The sequence below is a fragment of the Pipistrellus hanaki genome, assembly GCF_964339955.1.
Source record: "Pipistrellus hanaki genome assembly, chromosome: 3".
NCBI lineage: Eukaryota > Metazoa > Chordata > Mammalia > Chiroptera > Vespertilionidae > Pipistrellus > Pipistrellus hanaki.
Window position 1 is genome coordinate 144761859 of NC_140505.1, and position 23087 is coordinate 144784945.

At 54.9% G+C, this 23087-nt stretch overlaps 1 protein-coding gene across 2 annotated transcripts; it reads right to left on the reverse strand.

Moving 5' to 3' along the window:
- Positions 1-455: 455 nt before the first annotated feature.
- Positions 456-13143, reverse strand: CACNB3 (calcium voltage-gated channel auxiliary subunit beta 3). Of its 2 annotated transcripts, none has more exons than XM_084877468.1 (13): positions 12991-13143; positions 5802-5924; positions 5441-5563; positions 4859-4974; positions 4522-4586; positions 4290-4309; positions 4021-4101; positions 3782-3840; positions 3511-3620; positions 3022-3173; positions 2722-2817; positions 2471-2620; positions 456-1786 (listed from the first exon to the last, which is right to left on the reverse strand). In XM_084877468.1, the coding sequence occupies exons 1-13, from the start codon at positions 13030-13032 to the stop codon at positions 1472-1474; spliced, it is 1452 nt and encodes a 483-aa protein (XP_084733594.1). In that variant the 5' UTR covers positions 13033-13143; the 3' UTR covers positions 456-1471. The 2 variants fall into 2 exon arrangements, with proteins under 2 accessions (XP_084733594.1, XP_084733593.1); XM_084877467.1 differs by lacking the exon at positions 12991-13143 and adding an exon at positions 9741-10308.
- Positions 13144-23087: the final 9944 nt, after the last annotated feature.

Here is a 23087-nt window from a genome sequence, read left to right on the forward strand (position 1 = left end):
TGTGCCTCACACCCAGCTTTTAGTCTCGTTGCTTGTGGCTCCGTGGAGATGGGTACCAGAGCCCCAAGGAGGGAGGAGTTAGGTTGTAGAAAGAGGGCTGCAGGGCCCGGCTCCTCCCTCAGTGCCATCTTATGCCTTACTCTAAAATTGTTGGGCAAATACATGACATTCAACTTGTAGCTACAGGGCCCGAGGCAGGGACAGTGTAGGCTGTAAGTAAGCCTCTCCCCCACCGCCCAAAACCTTTCTGTGCTGCTGAACCCCTAGATGCACTGGGCCTGAGGGCAGAGGAGGAGGGGGCCTGGGAATACAACTTCTTCCCCAGCTCTCCTTTGTCCCTTTCCACTCAGTGGGTCCTCTGAGGGAGAGGCCAGGACATTTCTTTGCCTTCTCTAGGCTTGGGCCACAGTGAGGAACCAGCCACCTGAGCCAGCAGACAGAACAGGAGCCCGGAGGACTGTGCATGGTGTTTATTAGTGATGACAGTGAGGCGGGTCAGGGTCTTGTGGAGCATGCTCTGTAGGTCACACACTAGAGCCATAAGGCAAGGGTAGCCGGGCAGACAGGGCCTCTGAGGGCTGTCCACTGTGTCTCTCTCCACCTAACCGGAACGTAACAAGCAGCAGCTATGAATGAGGGAATAAAGTTTGGGGCCCATATGCCCCAAAGGAGGCACGAGGGCCAAGAACAGAAATGACAGGATGCAGGAGCGAAAGGATGAGGGGGGCAAGGGGGCCCCCAAAGCTGTTCCATAGGGTCTCTGCTACACATGCGCTCCCTTCCCAAACCCTCAGCTCGGGTCAGCTCTGTCCCTGGGCCCGTCGGATGTTAGGAAGACTCCTGCAGGGTGAGGAGCCCCTTTCATTCCAGACCCTCAGCTGTGAGGCCTTTGGCCCCAGCCCAGCCAGCCTGCTACTCCAGCCTCGTCCGTAGATGCCTCCCCAGCTGACGGAGGGGAGTGCCGCCCTGTCGGGCTCTGATTGTCTCTTTTCTCGAGTGGCAGTGAGGTGAGTGGAGGTCCTCAGACCCCAAAGCACAGAGCTTGAGTCCTCGGACTGTCAGGACTGTGTCTGCTCAGGAGCCTTGTTTCTTCCTTGTGTCATGTTGCCCACACCCCCTCTTGTCACTGAGGGGGCATCCCTTCCCTGAGTCTGGTGGGAAGGTCCCTGCTAAGGGGATCCTGGCCTGAGGGCACTGCCCAGTGGGGCAGCTTGTTGTGCAGGAGGAGAGGAAGGTGCCCGGGGTGCAGCACACACAGCTAGTACCTGGAATGGGAACTTAGGGGGGGGTCACTGCCCAGGAGGTAAGGGGGGCCCTGCGTTTCCAAGAACCTTAGGATCACAGGCAGCCCTGGAGCTGGGCAGGGGGTTGTGAGGGGCTGGGCCTAGTGCCAGTCTAATGCCAACCTGCCTGGAGTGGGCGCCCCAGCCAGCTGTGCCTGTGCCTGCCAGGGTAGGACAGCAGGAGGCGGTCAGTAGCTATCCTTGGGCCAGGGCCGGTTGCGCTGCCAGTTCCGCTCATTGTGATTGCTCTCCGAGTCCTGGGCGAGGAGTCGGTCTTGGGGGTCATGCCCATTAGCACTAGGCAGCCCAGAGGTGTGTTGGCGGTGAGGCTGGTACAGGTCCTGGTAGGCGTCTGCATAGTCCTCCTCCAGGTGGCGGGAGCTACGCTGCGAGGATCCTGTCCAGGCTTGGCGGGAGCTCTCGCTGGCCTCGTCCGAGGGCATCAAGCTGTCCCGCTCAAGGGGTGAGTGTTCCTCGCCACGCTCCCCCAGCAGCTGCTGGTTCTGGGGATAACACACCAGCTCTGAGGGAGGCGGCACGACCTCACCGTGGCCTCCCTCCCAGGTCTCCTAGGACTACTGGGACGGGGAGTTCTCCCCCCTCAACCCTCAGTGCCTGGGTTCGGGAAATAGTGCAAGGGAGGGAAGCATACTGGCTTATTCTTCCTCTTCAGATATGGAAAACTGGAGCTTCTGACTCCAGCAAAATTCAGTCTCTGCCTTCAAGACAGACCAGAGAGCCCTCACCGGTTTGGCTCAATGGAGAGGGTGGCGGCCCATGGACTGAAGGATCCCCGGTTTGATTCCAGTCAAGGGCATGTACCTTGGTTGCAGGCTCAATCCTTGGCCCTGGTGTGGGAGGCAACCAATTGATGTGTCTCTCTCACACCGATGTTTCTCTGTCTCTCTCCCTCTCTTACACTCCCTCTAAAGATCAATGGAAAAATACCCTCCAGTGAGGATCAAAAAATAAAATAAAAAATAGAGAAGTTTGAGAGTATGTTTCTTTTGAGCCTTAGAGAAGTAACCTGTTACCCATCGTATTGATTTATTCCCTCTCATCAGGAAGTTCCTTTGTCCATCTGCCCTAGCTCAAACCGGAGAGGCCAAGGACAAGCCTCTGGGCAGGGAGGGGGCATTGCTTTGGCTGGCTTAGCCTACACATCAGTGCCAAAGGGAAATGATTACCTGAAGTCCAGGGATGGCACTGGGAGGACCCTGAAGGCCCGGGCTGGGGGCTGGGTGGTGGGTGGCACGCCAGTAAACTTCCAGGTACTCGGCCAGGTGCTCACAGGCATCCTCCAGCTGGTTCTCATCCAAAATCACGTCGAAGGACTCCTGGGGGAAGGGGGAATGTTGGCTTCCCCACCCCATCTCCTTCACGGCCCCAGCCCTGGAAAAGCAAGAGTGGGCACAGGGGCAGCTGCCCGGGCACTCACTGGTGGGCACTGAACCAGCTTATCATACGCCATCATCTGCACAGTCAGGTGCTTCATCTGGGACTTCCCTCGGGAGCGGATGAGACGCTGGAGGACCTGAGGGGAAAGGGCAGAGTGCGGCCTGGAGCCTCGGGGGCCCTGGGCAGAGCTGGGCCTAGAAGGAGCGGGGCATGTCCCCCACTTGTGATCTGGCACCAGGAAAAGGGAACTCGGGAGCCCTGGGGCGGGTGCCAAGCTAAGCTGTGAGGCATTCCAGGAGGGCAGCCCTGGGGGCCTCCCCCACCTCTGCTGCTGACTTACCTTCGGTGAGGATACTTTGACAAACACAATGATGGGGGCCAGTGAGGTCTTGGCCAGCTGTGCTGGGTGGTTGATGGTGTCAGCATCCAACACTACCAGCTGCAGGGATTTGGCCAGCTCAAAAATGCGCTCAATCTCACTCTGTACTTCCGCTATAGAGGGAGCAAGTGAGCCACAGTGTTCACCGGCCGCTCCCCCCCACTTCCTCCAGTGGGGTTTGGGGGCCTCCCCAGTAATGGAGGGAGAGGGCCTTCATCAAGGCCTGGGCAGGCAGAAGAACAGGGAACTGAGGAGACTGGTCTTGCCAATCGTGGGGATGGAGGGAGAGGGCATTCATCAAGGCCTGGGCAGGCAGAAGAACAGGGAACTGAGGAGACTGGTCTGGCCAATCGTGGGGACGGGCAGAGGAAGAGTTGGGGAAGAAAAAGGGAGGAGGAAGGTTCTCGGGAAGAGGCCTTGAGCAGAGAAGCAGGAGCTGCGGCTTCTCACCGATGCTGGAGCGGGCTGAGGAACGCTCAATGATGGTCCTCTTGCCAGGATTGTTGAGCACAGAGCGCTTTGCCAGCGAGAGGTCAGCGGTGACTCGGGTGATGGAGATCCTGGGGAGGCAGTGGAGATCACAGCTCACTTCTCAATTTCCAGCTCTAGGCCCCTCCTAATTCCTAACTTTCCCTTTAGAAAAGACCTTGCTATAGACATATGTTAGGAGGCAATGATGTTCTCCCTGGTTCTCGGGCCACCTCAGGCCAGAGCAGCTTACCTGCCATCAAACCTGTGTTTGAGGAAGTCAAAGAGAGCCTTCTGCATCATGTCTGTGACCTGGTGGGAGAGATGAGGGGAACGGAATGGAACTGGCTGAGGGCCTTCTTGGAGAAGGGCAGCGGCAGCAGGCATGGCCCTGGAGCCCATCCCCTCCACACAGGCCCCTCCCACTGTCCCCGGGGCCTTCCCATGGCAGGCTTGGCAGAGGTGACCTTTGGGGTCAAGGCCTTCTCTCACCTCATAACCTTTCAGAGAGGGTCCCACCAGCACCACAGGCCGCATGGAGGGCACCACATCATATGGGGGGACATGTTCCGCCTGCAGAATTGACCTGAGGTCAAGCAAAGCCATGGCCTGGTGGCCTGCCCTCTGCCTGACCGGTGTGGGGCCAATTCAGAAGCTCTGGGCTCCCTCTCTCCCTATTCTGAGGCCCCTCCACAATGGCTGCCCAGAAACCTGCTCCTACAGCCATGAGCCCCCAAGCCCAGGACCCTTCCTTGACTCACCTGTTTTTGCTTCTGCTTGGCTTTTTGGAAAAGGAAATAAAAGATTAATGTTGGTGAAGGGGGGAAAGGCCCTGGGGGCATGCATTCCCCTCCCCAGGGGAGACAAGGGCTTCTGCCAGCTCTTCGGACCCCTCCCCAACCCCTCCCCACACAGTTCACCTGGGGAAACATCTCCCTGCCCCGGGTCCTAGTGACCCACCTACCCAAGACAGGTGGGCTGTGGGGAGGCTACCTAGAGATGGAGGAGGGGAGCGTCGGTTGCCAATGTCACTCAGGCTGGAAGGGTTTCCGGATCTCCTGGGAGGAGAAAGGAAGGTCAGTGTGCGCCTGTGTGCCACACATTAGTTAACAGTGGCATGCATTTCCTTGTGGTTTAGCTAGTGAGGGAGGTGTGGCATGTGCATTTGTGAGTGCCTGCGTGCATATCTGTGCAGTGTCCATGTGCACAGGTGGGATTGTGTGTGTTTAGCGGGGTGGGATGTGCGTGCCCGGGTAGGAAAGTGGACTTCAGGTAAAGGGCCCACACGGAGGGGGGGGGAGTGTTCACTGAGCCACAGCCCCGCTCTCACCTGGCCTTCTGCTCCTGCTTGAGCCGGATGCTCTCCAGGCGCTGGGGGCTGGGGATGAAGGCGATGTCCCCGCCCTCTTTCACTAGCCGGCCGATCCACCAATCATTGCTGTACTTCTGGGCATGGGGTGGAGCAAAGGGGGAGGGGGCGAGTCACGGGCCTCAGTTCTGGCTCTCCAGCTTGAAGAGCCAGGGAGGTATTCACAGAGCTGGCCTGACAAAGGCAGCACAAGGGAGGGGGTGGGAGGGGGCAGGAGAAGGTGCCAGAGGGAGAGGCAGACAGTTTTGGGCCACCCCAAGATTTTAGGGTGACGCATCACGGCTGTCACCTGCAGGGGACCAAAAGGCAGCTAATCTAACTTCTCACTTCACACATGTGAAGACTGAGCCCAAGCCAGATCTCAGAAGGACGGAGACCCTGAGGATGGCTGGGTTTGGGTATAAGGGGTGTGTGTGTGTGCTAAGGATAAAGCTGAGGAGTTTGGGGACTTGTTTATGGGCTGAGGACTAAACTAAGAGGATTGGAACTGGGGCAAGAGGAGGGACATTAAATGGCTTCTATTAGGGGGGTGTGGGTGGTCACCTCTTTAATGTGCAGAAAATCTTTGGCCTCAAAGTTGACTCCAGAGCCCTGGACTGGGCACTCCTCGTCCAGTACACCACAGTAGCTGACATTGGTCCTCACAGCAAATGCCACAGGCTTGTGCTAGAGAATTTGGCCATCAGTGCCAATGAGGGGGACCTTCCAGGCCCACCGCCCCATCAGCAGAGGGTGGGGGCCTGTTGTCCACCCATCACACACACACAGCCTTTCACACTCACGTTCGTACATCCTGCCCACAGACCGCTAGGGCCGTAGGCCGGAGTACAAGCTTCCACCCAGCCTGGCCTGCTCTGCCCCCCCCCCCCCCCCCCCCCCCCCCCCCGCTCACAAGCAGAGGTACCTTGGCTCTCTCCAGCTGCTGCTGGGCCTGACTCTCCACCTCCCGCCGGGCACTCTCCCGGTCCTCCTCCAGGGACACGTCCGAGTCCAGGGACGGGCGGCTGGTGTAGGAGTCGGCTGAACCCTGGCAAGGGGGAGAGGCTGTGATCCCCGGGCTCAGGGGGAAAGAGCAGACAGGGGCACCCTTGAACCCTCCACAAACCCCAGCCTCTCCACGTCCAGCGAGGTGCCTGGGCCCCAACAGTCCCTCCAGTTTCCCCGAAAAGGTCCCCAGTGCGTCTGGGGCTGCAGGAATGCCACCCAATCCATATGTGCTGAGATCTGGCTCCTCCCCTCAAGCCTATTAATACTGCAGCTTTGAATAGAGCTTTCACTTCCCTCCTTCCTCCCTCTCCCCTCTACCGCGTCCTCCTCCACGGCAGAGGGACGGAAGATGTCTTGAAGATGATATATTGAAGATAATTCTGAATCCAGGCGACCCAGCCCTCTTGTTCACATCAGCCTGCAAAGCCACCTAGACGCTCCCCCTTTAAAACGACTGACAGATGAACAGCCAAGAGATGCTGGTTGGAAGGCACTGTTCCTGAGTGTCAGGATACAGCCACTCACCCCTTAGATCCCATCTCCCGAGTCCCTATCCTTTCAGGGTGAAGAGGACGCAGAGCTGCCAACTCCTGGGAGTTCCTTCCTCCCCACTCTCCCTACCCCCACTTTCCTCTCACATGTGCTGGGACAACTGGGCAGTAAACAAGACGCAGGCTGGCCCGGCTGGTGTGGCTCAATGGTTTAGTGTTGACCTATGAACCAGAAGGTCACAGTCTGGGCACATGCCTGGGTGGTGGGCTCGATCCCCAAGCAGGAGGCAGCCAATCAATGATTCTCTCTCATCAATGTTTCTCTCTCTCTCTCTCTCTCTCTCTCTCTCTCTCTCTCCCTTCCTCTTTGAAATCAACAAAAATATATGGGGGGGGAGGGAGGGGAAGCACAGACTAAGGGCAACACAAAGCTATTTCCATGAGGCTGAGGCTGAGCCACGCCCACCACCTGGCTTATAGCTCCCAGCTCCACCCCCAGGGGGATATCAGCCCAGGAGGAGGCCATGTTGGTGCCAGCCAACCCAGTGGAGGAGCAGGACCCCACGAATGGAGGGAGGGAGTCCTTGGTAACTTGAGCCAGCAGAGTGTCTGAGTATTATTCACAGTGAGTCTTTGGGCCATGAGGGTGCGTTTGGAGGGTGGCAGCGCTCACCTTCAAGGCCGTGAGGAAGACCCACAAATGAGCAAGAGCGCCTGGGCCTTAGGACAGAAGTCAGGACGTCCCCTTTGCCCCCTCAGTTTAGGGTAAAGGGGATCTTTTGTTTTCTGCCCCAGTTGCCCCTCCTTATGATCAGAGGCCTGCAGGGGTGCTCCCATCAATTCTGAGGTGCAGGTGGCAGAGAGAAGGTAGGAGCCTAGATAAGGAGTCCGTGCAGGAATGTGTGTGAGCACGGAAGGGGGTTTAGGATATTCTCGGCCTGAGGAACATTCCTTCAAGCCCGCAGCGCATGACTGCCTACAGAAGGCAGCAGAGGCCGGACGCCCAGCGGGGAAGACAGACTGCTGTCCGGCATGCCCTCTGCCCCAGCCCCTCCGTGGGCGAGAGGGCTGGTCAGCTTGATGTCAGCCAGGCCCTAGGGCCTAAGCTAAGTCCATGTTGCGGTAGACAACATGAAGATAGCACAGGGTGGAAAGTCTTTCATTTTACAGAGGAGCAGAGTCTGCCTCTGCTTCCCATCTCCTTTGAGAATAAAATAAGGCTGGCTTGGCAGGTGGTTCAAGAGCGGCTGAGCCCCAGGAAGAATCTTTAGAAGGTCAGTAGAGAGGGGTACCTCCTTCCAGGGGTCTTAGATATGGAATACAAATCTGGGGGAGATGCCGAGTGAACGGAATAGGGCCCAACAGGCTGGGAGGAAGGAGGCAAGGCAGGAGGACCACTCATGTTGATGAGCACCTTTCAGATGCCTCCTAGGTGCCCGGACCTCTGCTGAGATGAGTCTAACCTTTAGTCTCTGCTCTCCAGTTTCTCAGCCTAATAGTCCTCATAACATCCCTGCCTGGAGCGCCTGGATTACCTGACCTCGTGCCCTGGGATGGCAATGGTAGGATCTCTTCCTACATTTTGAATGAGCTGGGCTCAGAATGAGACCCCCTCTCCTTATTCCCAAGTCCTCAGAGCTCACCTCTCTCATGCCCTGGTATCACGTAGGGAAGCCAGGATACCTTTGCCAAGCCTTATCTGGGGTCTTCCCTCTCCTCCCCCATTATGCCAAAACAGCCAGAGGCTCAGCACTTCGGAGCCGCCGGGAGCTGGCACAGTGCCCTAGTGGTGCCCCCCTTGCCTGGTGAGTGTGTGGGCAGGCTGCAGCTCCACTCTTGCCTGGCACGGGGGAAGGAGAGGAGGGAGATGAGCCGGTGGATTTATTTAGAGCCTGATCTCCCTCCCACTGCTTCAGAGGGGGCCCCAGAGAGAGCAAGGAGCCAGGCGAGAGAAAGGAAAGTGGAGGAGGGCGAACCGGGGACCAGAGAGGGGCGGGGCAAGGGATGGGTTAGCACAGTGCTCCCAGCACCAGCCGCGGCCAGGCTTCACCTGGCAGCAGCTCTTGCCTTCTCTCTAGGGCCCTCCAGCCCTCCAGGGAGGTTTCTTCTTCAGCTCACCTTGGCACCCTGGGCAGTGCCAACTGTCTCTTCAACCATCATCAATAGGTGTCCACCAGAGCCTTGAAAAATCATCTGTTCCTGCTGCCATGTAATTAGCCCTAGAGGCCCGATGGGGAGCTTGGCCCAGCAGGAGCCCAGCCTCAGAAAGGGACTGAGGGCTGCCCACTGTGAGCCCGAAACTCCTGGGTTTGGCAGCCAGAGATGAAAGAAGACTCCAACACTCCACTTTCAACCCTGGAGTGTTCTACCTTCCACACCTGTCAGGGACCCACTCCCACCACTCAGTGGCCCTCCCCTAAGGAGCCTTCTCCTGTGCTGTTTGAGAGAAGGGGTGCTCCCCGTCCTTGCCCCCTCTTTCCAGGCACTCTTCCTCCTCTCTGAGCTCCGGGAATCTCTGCCTAATGAGCTGATTTGTCTCAGTGGGTCAGGAGATAAAAGCAAAGAGGAGAATTAAATATTTATCGGTTGCCTGGTTCTCTGAGCAAAGAGCTTCCTCTCCATCCCCAGGCCCTCAGCTCCTTCTGGCTTCACCTCCAGCCTCCATGCTGAGCAGGAGCTCAGGATGCCCGCAGCTCTGAGGACACCTCAGCAGGAGGCATGGGCTGGAGGGGGTCAGTCCGCAGGCCCACCCGTGTGCGGGGTGCCCATTTCCCAGCCTGGCAGAGAAGCTGGGCAGGAGGGAGGGTGAGGAGAGAAGGCAAGCTCAGGCCGGCCAGGAGAAGAGATAATGGAGATCCTCAAGTTTTGTGATCTTTCCGTCTGAAGAGGCTGGTACCTGATTCTCTGGTGTTCTCCCAAGCTCCCTACATTTGTCCTTTACCTGAGGCTCAGGTCTAAGATTGTCCCCCTGGGAACCAAGAGACCCCGCTTCTGCTGTAGCGGTTATGTTCAGACCCCACACAGCCTCCTCTGGGAACTCCAGACACTGTGTGTGCCGTTCCTACAGCCCTTTCCCCTCCGCCTTCCTTCCTGAGCTTTGGAAACACCTGCTCGAGTCTTTCCCCCACGCTGCCCCCACCCCCTCCCTGCACACAACCGCGGTCTCTTGGTCTGGGACTGGGGAGCCCCTGATAATGAAAACCCATCTTCCCACTTTTCTGGAGCGCCTTCCCCCCCCCCCCCCCCCCGCCATTCCCTGCCCCGCCACGGAGACGCCTTTTCAAAGTGCTGAGCGGGGAGAAGGGTCCGAGGGAGAGGAGGTGCCCCCCAACGTCCCCACCCCCACCCCCGCCGCGGGCACTCACCGCCTCCGAGTCCTCAAACCCGGGCACGTAGGAGTCGTCATACATGGGGGAGTCCGGGCGGGGGGAGCGAGCGGCGCCGGGGGCGGGGGCGGCCCCGAGGCCGGGGCGAGGACCGCGGGCCGCGCCCGGGAAGATGCCTCCGCGCCCCGCAGCCCTGCGGGCGGACGGCCGGCCGCGCGGAGCGAGGGAGCGCGAAGGAGGGAGCGCGCCGCGGGGACCAGCTGCTCGGAGCTCACATCACCGCCCCCCTCCCCGCCCCCCAGCCCGGCCGGTGCCACCCCGAGCGCCGCCGCGGAACCGGCGCCCCAAACAATAGCGCCCGCGCCCGCCCCCTCCCGGGCCTGGCGGGCGGCGGCCTCCCGGGGGGCCCGGATCCCGGCCGGAGCGGGCGCCGCCGGAGCCGGGCAGGAGGGTCCCCGGCAGCGCTGGGCCGGAGGGGCCGCGGGGAGGAAGGGGTGGAGACGGCGGGCGGGCGGGTCCGGGCGGGAGGAGGCGGGGCGATGGAGGGATGCGGAGACCGAGCCGCTCGGCGGCCCAGGAAATGCTCCGCCGGGAACAAAGGCGGCGGCGGGGGAGGGGAGGGCGCGGCGCCGCGGGGAGGCCGGACCTGAGACCCGGGAGCCCGATCTGGGTACGGGAGGCCGGAGAGAGAGGGGAAGGAAGGAAGGAAGGAATGATAGGGACCGAGGGAGGAAGGGGGAGACGGGAAAATGGGGAGACCGGAGGGGCGGGGCGGGGGCGGCGGCGGGAGGGGGAGGGCCCCCAGGTGAGCCGGCCGTAGGTGCCCGGGCGGTGCCAGAGACGCCAAAAGCGAACCCCGCCACGGTGCTGAGGGGGGTGGGTTTGGCGACGCCAGGTCAATGCCGTGAAAGTCCCCCCCCCCCCCCTTTAGGTGCTCGTACCCCTCGCTTCTGGGACCCCGCACCAAAGGGCCGCCAATCCCGCGCTCCGGGGAGGGTTCGGGTCTGGCAGCCGCACACCTGTTGCGCAGGCAGATTTCATCCGAGCCTGGCCAAGATGGGGGATCCCTCCCTCACTTCCTTGCCAAGGACTGTGCCAGGCTTTGCCAGCGTATCCGTGGGAACTGGGACAGGGAGGGGCTGTGGTAGGTGAGCCCTGAATCGATGGGAAAGAAACCAGAGGGTGGAGACGGGGAACTGTGGCTGGGATAGAAGGTGGGATCCTGGCCACACTGGGGCTTGGGGGGTGGGGGTGGGGGAAGGCAAGTCTCCCCAGAATTACTAGCTTAAGGCCAGATTCCCTCCTTAGCAAAAGGATGCGGGTGGGGTGGCTGGTATGTCCTGGTTGGAGCCACGTGTACCACTCTGCGCCAGCCTGTCTCCTTCAAAGGAGCGCTGGGATTTGAGGTTAGGAACCGAACAGCAGCCTTTATTATTAGGAGCAAACTTCCCCAAAGATCCACCCATTGGAGTTTCCTCCGTCTCCTGACAAAAGCATTCCTTTGAGTTTTGATTGCCTCCCACCCGCACCCACCCACAGCTTTGTGTGAGGGGGACAGAGGTTTACACCTGAGGGCCTGAGCTCAGTCTTTCTCCGTTCCCCTTTTCTCACCCCAGGAAGCTGACTCAAGAATCTGCTGGTCCCTTTACCTTCGGAGCTACAGGGGAATTAGAAAACCAAGACTCTGAGAGGGTTTGAGGAGACTTGTGGGAGAGAGCACTGTGCATGGAAGAGAAAGACACCCAGACCCACTGGCTCCCACTTCTGTGGCTCATTCTGTTCCCTTGGCAAGAAAAAGAGAGAAGGGGCCTTCTCTTAAGATCACCTTTCCTCTGCCTTCAGCCCGTCTGGCCCCGAGTGGTGCCGTCCAGCCCTGCCCAGCCTCTTCCTCCTGCTACAACGATGTTGTGGGGTCCTATATGGCCGAGGGGATCCATCACTACTGGGGGTGGGAATGCAGTATACTTTCACAGTCCCCCCTTCGTCCAGTACGATTTGGAGGTTAATATATGGAATTCTTCTGTATTGGACATTCCCAGACACTCTTATCTTCTCACTTTTGTGCCTTCCAGTTCTTCAGAATTCCTATATCCTCCTCTCTTATTCTCTGCCTTTTAATCCTTTCTGTTCTCCCAGAGGGCAGAAAGGAGGCGTGAAGTGTGAAAGAATAGACCCTCAAGGTGCTCCTGGGAGATAACTCCAATAAAGAAGCATCTGCTTCTCCCCCAGTGCCCAGTCTATCCCCAGACCTCTCTTTTTGGGATTCTCCCTACCACCAGGGGGTCCTGGTGACAGCTGTTCTGCCATCAGCCTCACTCCTTCCCCGTGCACCTTGCTGTCTTCACCCCCTTCTGGGACAATGGTGTCTAAGTCTGCTCTGGAAGCACGAGTTGCCATGCCAACCACCCCCAGGAGATAGATCCAAGTTCCTGTACCTGGGCCAGTCCCTGGGTCTTGTAGGAGGAGATTCAGAGCATCTCTCTCTCTCCCTTATCTCTTAGCTGCTACTCAATGTCGCGTCCCCGCCCCCCCCTTCTCACCTCACCCACAGCTGCTTATTCCAGTCTTCATGCCTGTCCTGTAATCAGACATGTGCCTGTCACTGTCCATGTCGCCCCAAGCCCTTATCCTTTCTTTTCTGTTGTTGCACACAAGGGGAGAGTGTTGAGGGGGGGAAAAAAGGGCATTTCAGGAGAGGCTTCTTCCCGCCCTCCTCTTTCTAAGGAAAGAGCTGCTAGACTGGCAGCTGGCAGGCACCCAAGGCATAGAAGCAAGACACAGGGGGGAGGGGGAAATCCAAATAACCAGGTTTGGGAGTTGGAGTTCTTGGGGAGCCTCCAGGATACCTCGCTTCTGTAAGTACACCAGGAAGCCCGGCAGATGCCAACCCCTGAGCACTGAGTGGGGAAACTGAGGCAGGCACTAGAACCTCAGGGGAATCTCCCTCCTCAGTGGTCTTTAGGAGCTGGACCGAGCCAAAGCCCCCAGCATTCTAGCTTTCCCCAGGGGACCCAGGGAGGGGCGCGGAGGAGTTTGGCTGAGCCCCCCCGTTCCCCCCTATTTTTCTAGCCCCTTTTCTGCCTCCCCAGGCAGTCATCCCTTCCCATTCCTGTTCAAGTGCTTGGAAGCTACCAGCTCCAGCCACTCCCTTCTTTCTTACGGCTTCTTCCACCCGAAGCCTCATCTCTGCTCTCCCTCCCAGTCACTGCAATTCCCCCGAATTCGAGCCCACTTCTTTGCCTGGAGTGGGGCTTCCCTCCCACCCCCTGGGGAGGGGCCCCGCGTTTACCTCATTCAGCAGGAAGGTTGCACTGGAGTCAGAAAAAGACATAGACCGGGCCAGCGGCCTCTCCCCCTCCCCCGGGCCAGGGGCTCCGAGGCGGGAGCTGGGCCCGGCTGCGGCTCCGCACTCGGGCTCCCCGCCCACCCGCCCGGCCTCGCCCTGCGCCCGCCCGGCTCCGCCGCCAGCTCCTACCCTCCCTCCGGGTCCCCTCCCCCTTTTCTCCTCCCTCCTTTCCTTCTTCCCTCCCTCCCTCCTTCTCGCCTCTCCTTCTCTAGTCACTCTCGCCCTCTCCCGCCGCCTTTCAGTCCTCTTCTCTCCATGTCAGTCTCCTCTCTACGGTCCCTGTGTATCGGGGTGCCTCCCGCTGTCCTTCCATCCACTAGTCTTCCCCCCCCCCCATTTCTTCCTGCACCCCTCCACAGAGCAGGGGCTGGAGCTCCCACCGCCGCAGGCAGAGCGGCTGGAGCGGCGCCAGGGCCGCCAGCTCCGGAGTTCCGGGGAAGGCTCTGCTCTCCGCGCCCAGCTCCGTGCGCCCGCGCCCGGCGTCCGGGGAGGAGCGCGCCCGGCGCCAGCGCCCGCTCCGGCCGACCTCAGCCTCAGCCGGGGGACGCTGGACCAGAGAAGATGGATCTCCCTGCGCCGAGGCTCTCCCTCTGGGACCCGGAGAAGCCCGTCCGCCTCCCGGTCCCGGATCCAGACCCTGCGGCTTCTGCGGGATCCGGCTGGAGAGAGCCTGGCTGGGATTGCCCGGCGCCCGGGAGGCTCTGTCACCGCGCCCCCCGGTGCCGGCGAGCTGGGACCCGGCCCGCGAAGGCGAAAGGCGGAGGCGCGGCGGCCCCCGGACCGGCTGCAGCGCCCCCTGGACTCGCTCGCCCGGCAGCCGCACGCCCTCCAGGTGGCGGTACCCGCCCCGGGGTCCTGTCTGTCTGCCGGCAGCGGCCGGGCCCTGCCAGCAGGAGGCGCTGCACCGGCTGGAGCGGAGTGGCCGGACCCCTACCAAGCCCAGGACGAACCCCCTTCTCTCTTTCCAAGACCCGCGGTCCCATCTCCAGATCCCTAGGATGGGATTCCAGGCTGCACTCTGTTCCCACCCCAAGTATCCTTTTCGGTACTTGGCCTCTCTGGAGCCCCAAACCGCTCCTACCTCCATCCCGGTCTCCTGGGGCGACTTCATCGAGCCCAGCAGCGACCTGCACGGCCTGGGCAGCAGGGAGTACAGAGTCTCGGGCCGATCCTCGGGTCAGTACCCCTCCCGCCCCCTTCAGCGGGCACGTCAAAGAGGACAAGCCCAAGTTCTGGCGGGGGAAGGGGGGAGCAGGGGTGTAGCCCCAGCCAGCTCTCTCCCTGCACCCTCTAAGCGGATCTGCCTCTCATTGGTCCCTCCTCACCCCCATCACCCCCACCGGACTCTTCTCCGCACCAGAGACGGCGGCTTGGGGACTGGCAGGATGCACCAGACCCCCTGTGGAGACACGGACACACCCTGAAGCTGAGTGACCGGGGGCTCCCAACTCTCCCTCCGCACCAACTAGAACTCTTCCCGACTGAGGGCGCCCCTCTGTCCTCCTTGAGCAGCTGCTGCTTCTTCTTCTTCTTCTTCTTCTTCTTCTTCTTCTTCTTCTTCTTCTTCTTCTTCTTCTTAACTCCCTTACCCTGGGGGTGCCCAGAACCCCTCCCCTCAATCCTCCCATCCCCTGGGAATCTTGGAAGACTTCTCTCCCTCTCTGTGTAACTGACCCTCCACTTGCCCTCCTTCCGGAGGGAGCTAAATTGGGAGATAATTCTCCTCTCCACTCCCAGCACCTCCTCAGGCCGGATTTAACCTGGAAAGTGCTTTGGGGGGGGGCACTCCCAGGCCCCCCTCTCTGTGGTCTAGTTCAGTAGGTCTGAGGATTCCCTTACACATACACCCATCTACCTACCAGTTACTTAGCTTCAACTATTCAGCAGAGATAAAGAGGTTGTGTGTGTGTGTGTGTGTGTGTGTGTGTGTGTGTGTGTGTGTTTTAAACATGTGCAGAGGTTTTTTGTTTTGTTTTGCTTTTGGCTCTACTGGAGCAGAAGCTTGGCCTTCCATTTGGCAACAAGACCTGGAGGGAGACACTCCCCCCTACCCCCCTCCCCCCCCCCACCTACTCGGTGCACCCCCGCTGACCACAGCTAATGGACTGGCTCCTCTGGGCCTTGGGGCAGCTTTAGTTTCCATAGGAGAAGGGGTGGGGTGGGGTGGAGTGTGCTGGCCAAGGCTAACAATTGTCTCCGGCTCTTCCCTCTCTCCTCCCTCCCTCCTCTCTCCCAGAACCCACAGCCTAGAACACCTCTCTCTCCTCTCTCCAATCCCTACTTTAAGATAGAAATATTAATGATTTCTCTCAGCCTATCAGAGGGACTCTGAGGTGTATAGGGGCAGCTTAGCAGCCGTCACTTTTTCTTATTTCCGCTCCAGCTGCTGGGCCATAAACAGAGAGAAGGGAGGAACCTCAGTCCAGGTTCCCAGGACTGTCCTCTCCCAGCCCCCTCCACGTGAGATGACTTGCGGGACTAGCCCTCTTACTCGCTCCATTGGGCACCCACCTCTGGCTCTGACTTCCCAGTACCTGGCACCCTACGAGGGGCTTCTGGACTGGACAGATTCCTGGGAGCCACGCCTTCGCCTGGCCCCTCCGGGTCCTCAGTGCCAGCGTCCAGTCCCCAGGGCTTCTCAGGCAGTCTTCATCTCCTCTTTCTGAGCCAGCTCACCCTGTGCTCTGACCTCCCGGATCCCCAGGCTGTCAGGATCTCAGGATAATTGGCAGGGCCTCTGCTAGCCCCTTTGGCAGGGCCTCCCCACCAGGGGATCGCCCTACTGATCAATTCCCATTTGCCTCCCCAGGAAGGCATAGCCTGCACAACGGTACTTAGTGGCCTTAGCATTTGAAAACTGTGAACCACAAGGACAGAGAACAAAGATCACCATGTTCATTGTTTTGTATCCATTCCACTGAGACCAAAAAGGTCCACACGTCACGTCCGAGAAAGCTCAGAGCAGCTTCCACAGGGAATCCCCGTTGCCAACTCCAGATATTACTCTAGGGAAGTGCCTCCAGCATCAAACCCCAATCTCTCCTGCTGTAATCTCTGTCTTCTTCTTCTGGGTTCCGCCTCTAGGCCCATGGCGATATTTGATGCTTCTAGGCACTTTCAGGCTCCATCCCCTGACACAGCATTTGCTATAAATACTGAAGAGCTTCTTGCTGACTGTGCCCAGTAAGATTGCACCTTCCCGCACCCCAGGACTCTCTGGAGGAATTGGGTCTCAGCTATGGCTTCCAGACATGACTCTTGCCTGCTCTGGGCTAGGCAGTGTGACCGCTCTGTGGGTTGGGGGTCCTCTGGTGCCTGGGAAGGGGGGAAGGTGAGAGGGCTGAGGTGCTTGGCTCTCATTCTCTTGCTTCCCAGAGTCCGTCTCAATGCTGGCACATCGTAGGTGGTTGATATATGTTTATTTCAGTCTTAGATGTCCGTTTCCCCTCCAGGTCAGTGTGGTGGGTGATTCCAGCGGCACAGAATGGATTGGAATGAGGCTGGTGCAGGAGCAGAACTCCAGGGCTGCCTCAGGTGGAGGAAAGGCTGGTAGCAGCAGGATCCGTAGGATTCTGGGGAAGGAAGTCTGGACTAGACTTGACTGCCTTCTACCCTTCATTCTTGACAAACTCTTAACACTTTAGGACTCTGAATAACAGCAAGGGGTCAGTTTCAATCCTTCCTTTACTTCCACATGTGAAGTAGGGTTGGAAAGAGGCGAGGTGGGGGTGGAGCAGGGGGGGTGAGAGTTTCTGAGATATTTCACTTAGATGTAAGGGGTGGAGTTCTTTGGGGAAATCGTTCCCCTAGCAGGGGCAGTTGAAGCATCCCAGGGTTTTCAGAAGTCTGAGACAGAAGGGACTTGGTCATTTTATAGGTGGGGGCTGGGGGGCTGCCAACAAGAGACTGAGGCTGGCCCCAGAAGGCTCCCATGACCCTGATGTACAGCTGGAGTGAGTGGGGTTGAGGCTCTGTGTTTCTGTGTGGGGCTCTCTACTCCTCTGGCTCACTGTAGTTCCTGGGTTCCTTTATCTGTGACCAAATCCCTGATCTCAGTCCAGGTCAGAGCCCCTCTCTAGCAAAGGGGAGAGAGAGAGGTGCTGGTGCTTTTGCAGGGAGGGTGCTGGCGGCTGGGCACTCTTCTACTTGCTCCCACTCAGCTTCTGGCCCTTCCCTGACTCCAAACTCTCAGTTTAAGGATCTGAGCTGTGGCAGCCTTCTCCAGCTCAGAATGAGGACATGGTGCCTTCAACCTTGCTGGCAATGAATTATTGAAGAGAGCATAGTGCTGGCTGCTCAAGCTGCTGCCCCTTGGGCCCACCATTGCCTTTCGCTCTGCTTCGCACTGCTCCTTCAGCCGCAAGGGGGCTGAGGCCTAGGGGCCTGGGAGGGGTTGTTAAGGAGAGGCAGGGCCTAGGTAGGGAAGGTCAGGGCTTGGCAAGAAGCCTCCTAGGGAGGAGGGAAGAAGGCTCTTAGGGAGGAGGGAAGAAGGCTGGTGAATTCTTGTCATGGGTCAGGAAGTCAGAGGGAGCTGGCAACTACTCTGGAGCCAGGCTGGAAAGTGAGGCTGAAAGACCCTTGACCCTGCCCATCTGGTGTGGCTCAGTAGTTGAGCTTTGACCATGAACCAGGAGGTCATGATTCAATTTCCGGTCAGGGCACATGCCTAGATTTTAGGCTCAATCCTCAGTTGGGTGTATGGAGGAGGCAGCCAATCAATGATTCTCTCTCATCATTGATGTTTCTATCTCTCCCTCTCCCTTCCTGTCTGAAACCAATAAAAAAATATATTTTTAAAAAAAGACCCTTGACCCACGTGATTCCCTAGCATTGGAACTCCCAAATGCCTTCAGGGTTACACAGAGCCAGGAGAAGTCTAGGGCCTTTTTGACCTGAAGTCAGCCCCCATAAGGCCTGAGGACATTCAGGGATGCTGTGTGCAGGGGCCTCCATCCCTCCCCAGAATCAGTGTCCTGCTGACGGTGGAGAGCTTCTGGGAGCAAGTACAGGCCAAGAAGGCGCATCTGGCCAGGTGGAAAGGACTAAGGATTTGGAGTCTGAAAACCAAAAGGCAAGCCCTGCTCCTGTCACTTCCTAGTTGTGGGAAAGTCACATACCTCAGCTACTGAATGTTCTTACCGTTAACGAAGGAAAAGGACAGCGCTTGCTTAACTGAGGATCTCTGGGAATTCCACAGGGACATCTGGGTTTCAGAAAATGGAGTGGCTTAAACATTCAAAAGAAAAGGAATGGCTATGTTAAAATTAGGTGTTATCACAGGTGGTAAGAGCCTTGTAAACAGATAAGCAGCAAGTGGTGGAGAGAATCTGCAGAGGCCCTGTGACTAGCCTTTAGTCCTCCCTCTTCTGAGGTTAAATGACTTTTCAAAGGCCACAGTCAGTCCATGGTGGAACTGGATTAGGATCCTTAGATTCTACCTCCTGGGTTCTTTTCATTAGACTATGTAGGCCAGAGACGCTGGTCCACACCGTCCTTCCACACGGTCAACCCTGGGGACTTCCCTAAGTCCCCACACCCGGATGCCAAAGTGATTAGTACTTCATTCCTTCCTATTATTCGTAGCCACACCCCGTCTCCTTCAGGAATCATGCAGCAAGTGCAATTCTTGACTCTCCCCCGAGGCAGCAGGAATAATAGTATCAACTATCAATATTTGGAATGCAGTTAAAAAAATAACCTTTTATTACAGAAGCCATATTTATGGACTATAGAAAATTCAAAAATACAAGGCCCTGGCTGGATAGCTCAGTTGGTTAGAGTGTCATCTTGATACATCAAGTTTGTGGTTTCGATCCCTGGTCAGGGCATGTACGAGAATCATAAGTGCATAAGTAAGCGGAACAACAAATCTCTCCCTTTCCTCTCTAAAAACCAATTAAAAAAATAGAAAATTAGAAAATACAGATAAGCAACAAGATAAAACAAATCAAAACATAATATTCCCATCATCCAGAAGTTATCACCTTTTGGGTGTAATCTATATGATTTTTTTCTTAAGATTAAAAAAAATTTGAGATATAACTCAATTACATAAAGTGCACAAATATTAAAAGTACAATTCTATTGGAGGGGGCATATATATCTACCTCTGTAACAATATCCAAGTCAAGATCTATGACAGGGATTTTCAACTGGATTTTCAAACCATAAAAAATTCTAAAATATGCAATACCTGACTATTTAGTCAGGGCACTGACCTCTTTTCTCTTTGACTGTCACATAAAAAAATGACAACAGCCCTGTCTGGGTGGCTCAGGGGATTGGAGTCGTCTCATACACAAAAAGGTTTTGGCTTCAATTCCTGCTCAGGGCATATACCTACATTGCCAGTTCATTCCCAGGTCAGCTGCATATGGGAGGAAACCAATCAATGTTTCTCATATTTATGTTTCTCTCTTTCCCTTCTTCTCTCTCAAATTGATAAAAGCATATCCTTGGGTAAGAATAAATAAATAAATAAATAAATAAATAAATAAATAAATAAATAAAATAAATGAAAACACCCAATGCAACAATAGACATCTGGTGTGAATGCCTTCAGTTGAACCATAAATATATAGGTCATATAATAGAATCTTATATAATTGCATCTTATTGGTCATGTCTCATAATAGGATTGTGTCTCATTGATTCTTTGTAACAGAACTCCTTATATACAAGCACTAGTGGCCTGGTGCGTGGATTTATGCACATTGAAAGGAAATTAATTAAAAATATTTTAATATCAATATTTGCCCTTTATAATAGAAGTGTCAAACAAATTTAAGATTGACAATGACAGACTGAAACACATGTGTGCGATTGGCTCCAGCAAGAGCTTTATATGTATCGTGCATATGATTGTCAATGTAGCCTTTTATATATATAGAATAAACTTGCTTAATTAGACCTGCTTTCTGACGTAGCTAAACTTTTTCCAGCCCAGTGAAGCACCTAGACTCCTCTTTTAGGTAATTGTTAGCAAAATAGCAGTAAATATCAACACAAAGCAGATTATTATTGTAGGTCACAGAGGGAGAAGACAGGGTGAAATATTTAACTGCAGCAGTGTTTGACTATATTCTGCACAGAGAAAATCTGAAGTAATTTTCAGGTTTCACCATTTCTTCTTTTCCCTTTGGTCAAGTTTCTAAGCTTTCTAAATCTCTATTCTCTGGCTAATGAAAAGAAAATAGGATTCCACCGAGTCTTCTATCTACCTACTCCAGGACTTCTGTGAGGATCAAATGAGATGAGACATGGGAAAATGCTTCACAGACATTTGGTTCAAGTGTAAAACATTTGCACCTGACTATAAAGCAAGACATGTTCCTGGGCTGAAGAAAATCCAAGGAGGCTAGTCGCTAGGAAGAGGAAGCCAGGTGCTGTTACATGATGTCATTATGTGGTGCCCACAGTGATGGCTTCCAGGCTGGGCTGGGTTGTGGGCTGCATTTTGCTTTTGCACCATGGAGGTCTGGGCAGCATTCACTGCGATTTGGTGGGCTGTCCCTCTGGGGTGGTGGTGGGCCTGTGTTCTACTTGGGGGAAGCCAAGTGTTGCTTTTTTGGCACCAGGTCCACGGTGAAGGGTGCCGTTTCTTTGTAAATGGCCAGTGCACGTCATGGCAGCTCCTGAGTTGAATGTCTGCTCCCTGGTGGTCAGTGTGCATCATAGCGACCAGTCAAGGATCAGAGAGACAATTAGTATATTTGCTTTTTATATCTATAGATAGGTACCAGATTTTTTAAAAAACTCATAGCAAAAAAGATAGGTAATTGCCTGGCTGGTGTGGCTCAGTGGTTGAGCAACAACTTATGAGCCAGGAGGTCACAGTTTGATTCCTGATGAGGGCACAGGCCTAGGTTGCAGGCTCAATCCCCAGTGTGGGGCGTGCGGGAAGCAGTCAATTAATGATTCTCATTCATCATTGATATTTCTCTCTCTCTCTCTTATTCTCCCTCTCCCCTTTACTCTCTGAGACCAATTTTTAAAAAAGTAGGTAATTACTATTACTATTATTAATAGTAGTATTTTAAATCAAAATTATGCCAATTTTTTGTCAGATTGGCAAAAAATATATTTTTTTGGTGTGCTGAGGTTTTTTAGTAATTATTAATTGTTCGTGTGTCATGAAATGAAAAAGGTTTAAAATTGCTGGTCTACAACATTATCCTCACCAGAGAAGTTTTCTCCATGTCCTTTCTTTTTCTGTTTAAAAAATATATATTTTTATTGATTTCAGAGAGGAAAAGAGGAAGGACAGAAACATCAATGATGAGAATCAGTGATTGGCTGCCTCCTGCACACCCCCTACTAGGGATCAAGCTTGAAACCCTGGGCACGTACCCTGACTGGGAATCAAATCTGGGACCTTTCACTTTGTAGGCCAAAGCTCTATCCACTAAGCCAGACCGGCTAGGACTCCTTATTCCCTTCCATGGTCAGTATCCAGCCTCCCATGGTATAGCTCTTTAGGCTCTTATAGCCATAGATTAGAATAATTTGCTCTTGAATTTTATATAAGAAGGATTGTACTGTGTATGCTTCTTTATATCTGGATTCTTTCTCATAGAAGTCTATTTTTGAGAATCTTCCTGGCTGCATTTATCAACAGTTTGCTATTTTTACTGCTATGTAATATTCCATTGTTAGAATAAATCATAATTTATTTATCCGTCCTCCTGTTGATGAACATTTAGGATGATTCCAGTTTTGTCTATAATGAATTGGCATAAACATTTTTGAACATGTACCTTTTTAAAAATGTATATTTTTTATTGATTTCAGAGAGGAAGGGAGAGATGGAAACATCAATAATGAGAGAAAATCATTGATAGGCTGCCTCCTGCATGTGGCATGTGCCCTTGACTGGAATTGAACCCGGGACCCTTCAGTCCACAGGCTGATCCTCTATCCAGTAAGCCAAACCAGCTAGGGCAAATGTGTGCCTTTTGGTAGACATAGGAACTCATAAATATATGAGATTGCTGGGCTATAGGATAGGTTGTATTTTTAAAAAAATATATTTTATTGATTTTTTACAGAGAGGACGGGAGAGAGATAGAGAGCCAGAAACGTTGATGAGAGAGAAACATCGACCAGTTGCCTCCTGCACGCCCCTTACTGGGGATGTGCCCACAACCAAGGTACATGCCCTTGACCAGAATCGAACCTGGGACCTTTCAGTCCGCAGACCGATGCTCTACCACTGAGCCAAACCGGTTTCGGCTGTATTTTTTTTTTTTTTTAATGCACATACACACAAATGATATTTTATGTTTTTACTTATTTTAAAGAATACAGGAGAGGGAGAGAGAGATAGAGACATCAAAGGTGAAAGATAATCATTGATTAACTTCCCCTGCATGCCCCCTATTGAGGATCGAGCCCAAAACCCTAGGCATATGCTCTGACTGGGAATCGAGCCCATGACTTCCTGGTTCATGGGTTGAGGTGCATCCACTGAGCAACACTGGCTGGATCAAATGATTTTTCTCTTTTTAGCAAAATGATAACATAATGAACAAGCTACTTTGAACCTTCTTTTTCTCAGTCAACAATTTTTACCTTTTTATTTCATTCATTTTCATTTTCTCTAAACTCTGTCAATATTCAAATCTCCCCTGTAGGCCCCCAAAATGTCTTTTACAGTTGATAAGTCCCAATCAGTACCAGTCAAGGACCACACGTTGCATCTGGTAGTTGCATTCTGTAAGATCTCCCCATAGGTCTTCGCTGGTCTGGCTGGATACATCGGTTCTTCTACATAGGGTTACACCAACAGAACAGCTTACTTCTGAGCTGGCGGGGGCGGGGTGGGGTTGCAGTCATTATGGGATTTGGAAGTGACTTTTCATCACTCTCGCTGCATTTTATTCCTTAGAAGCAAGTCGCTAAGTCCAACCTACAATCAGAAGGTGGGGATGGCACAAGGACTTGAAGGCAAGGATGGCTGGGGGCCATTTCAGAACTGCTTCACAATACATTAGAGGTGCTGTTGTAAACTTCATCACATGGGAAGATACCTAACAATTTAA

Bases quoted from the DNA above. Each gene is read 5' to 3' on its own strand.
- CACNB3 (XM_084877467.1), bottom strand. From the start codon at position 9,785: ATGTATGACGACTCCTACGTGCCCGGGTTTGAGGACTCGGAGGCG. The intron at 4,975-5,440 runs GTGACCACCCAC...CCCCATGCCCAG, and splicing joins ATTTTCTGCACATTAAAGAG to AAGTACAGCAATGATTGGTG. The intron at 3,174-3,510 runs GTGAGAAGCCGC...CTCCCTCTATAG, and splicing joins CTCAGCCCGCTCCAGCATCG to CGGAAGTACAGAGTGAGATT.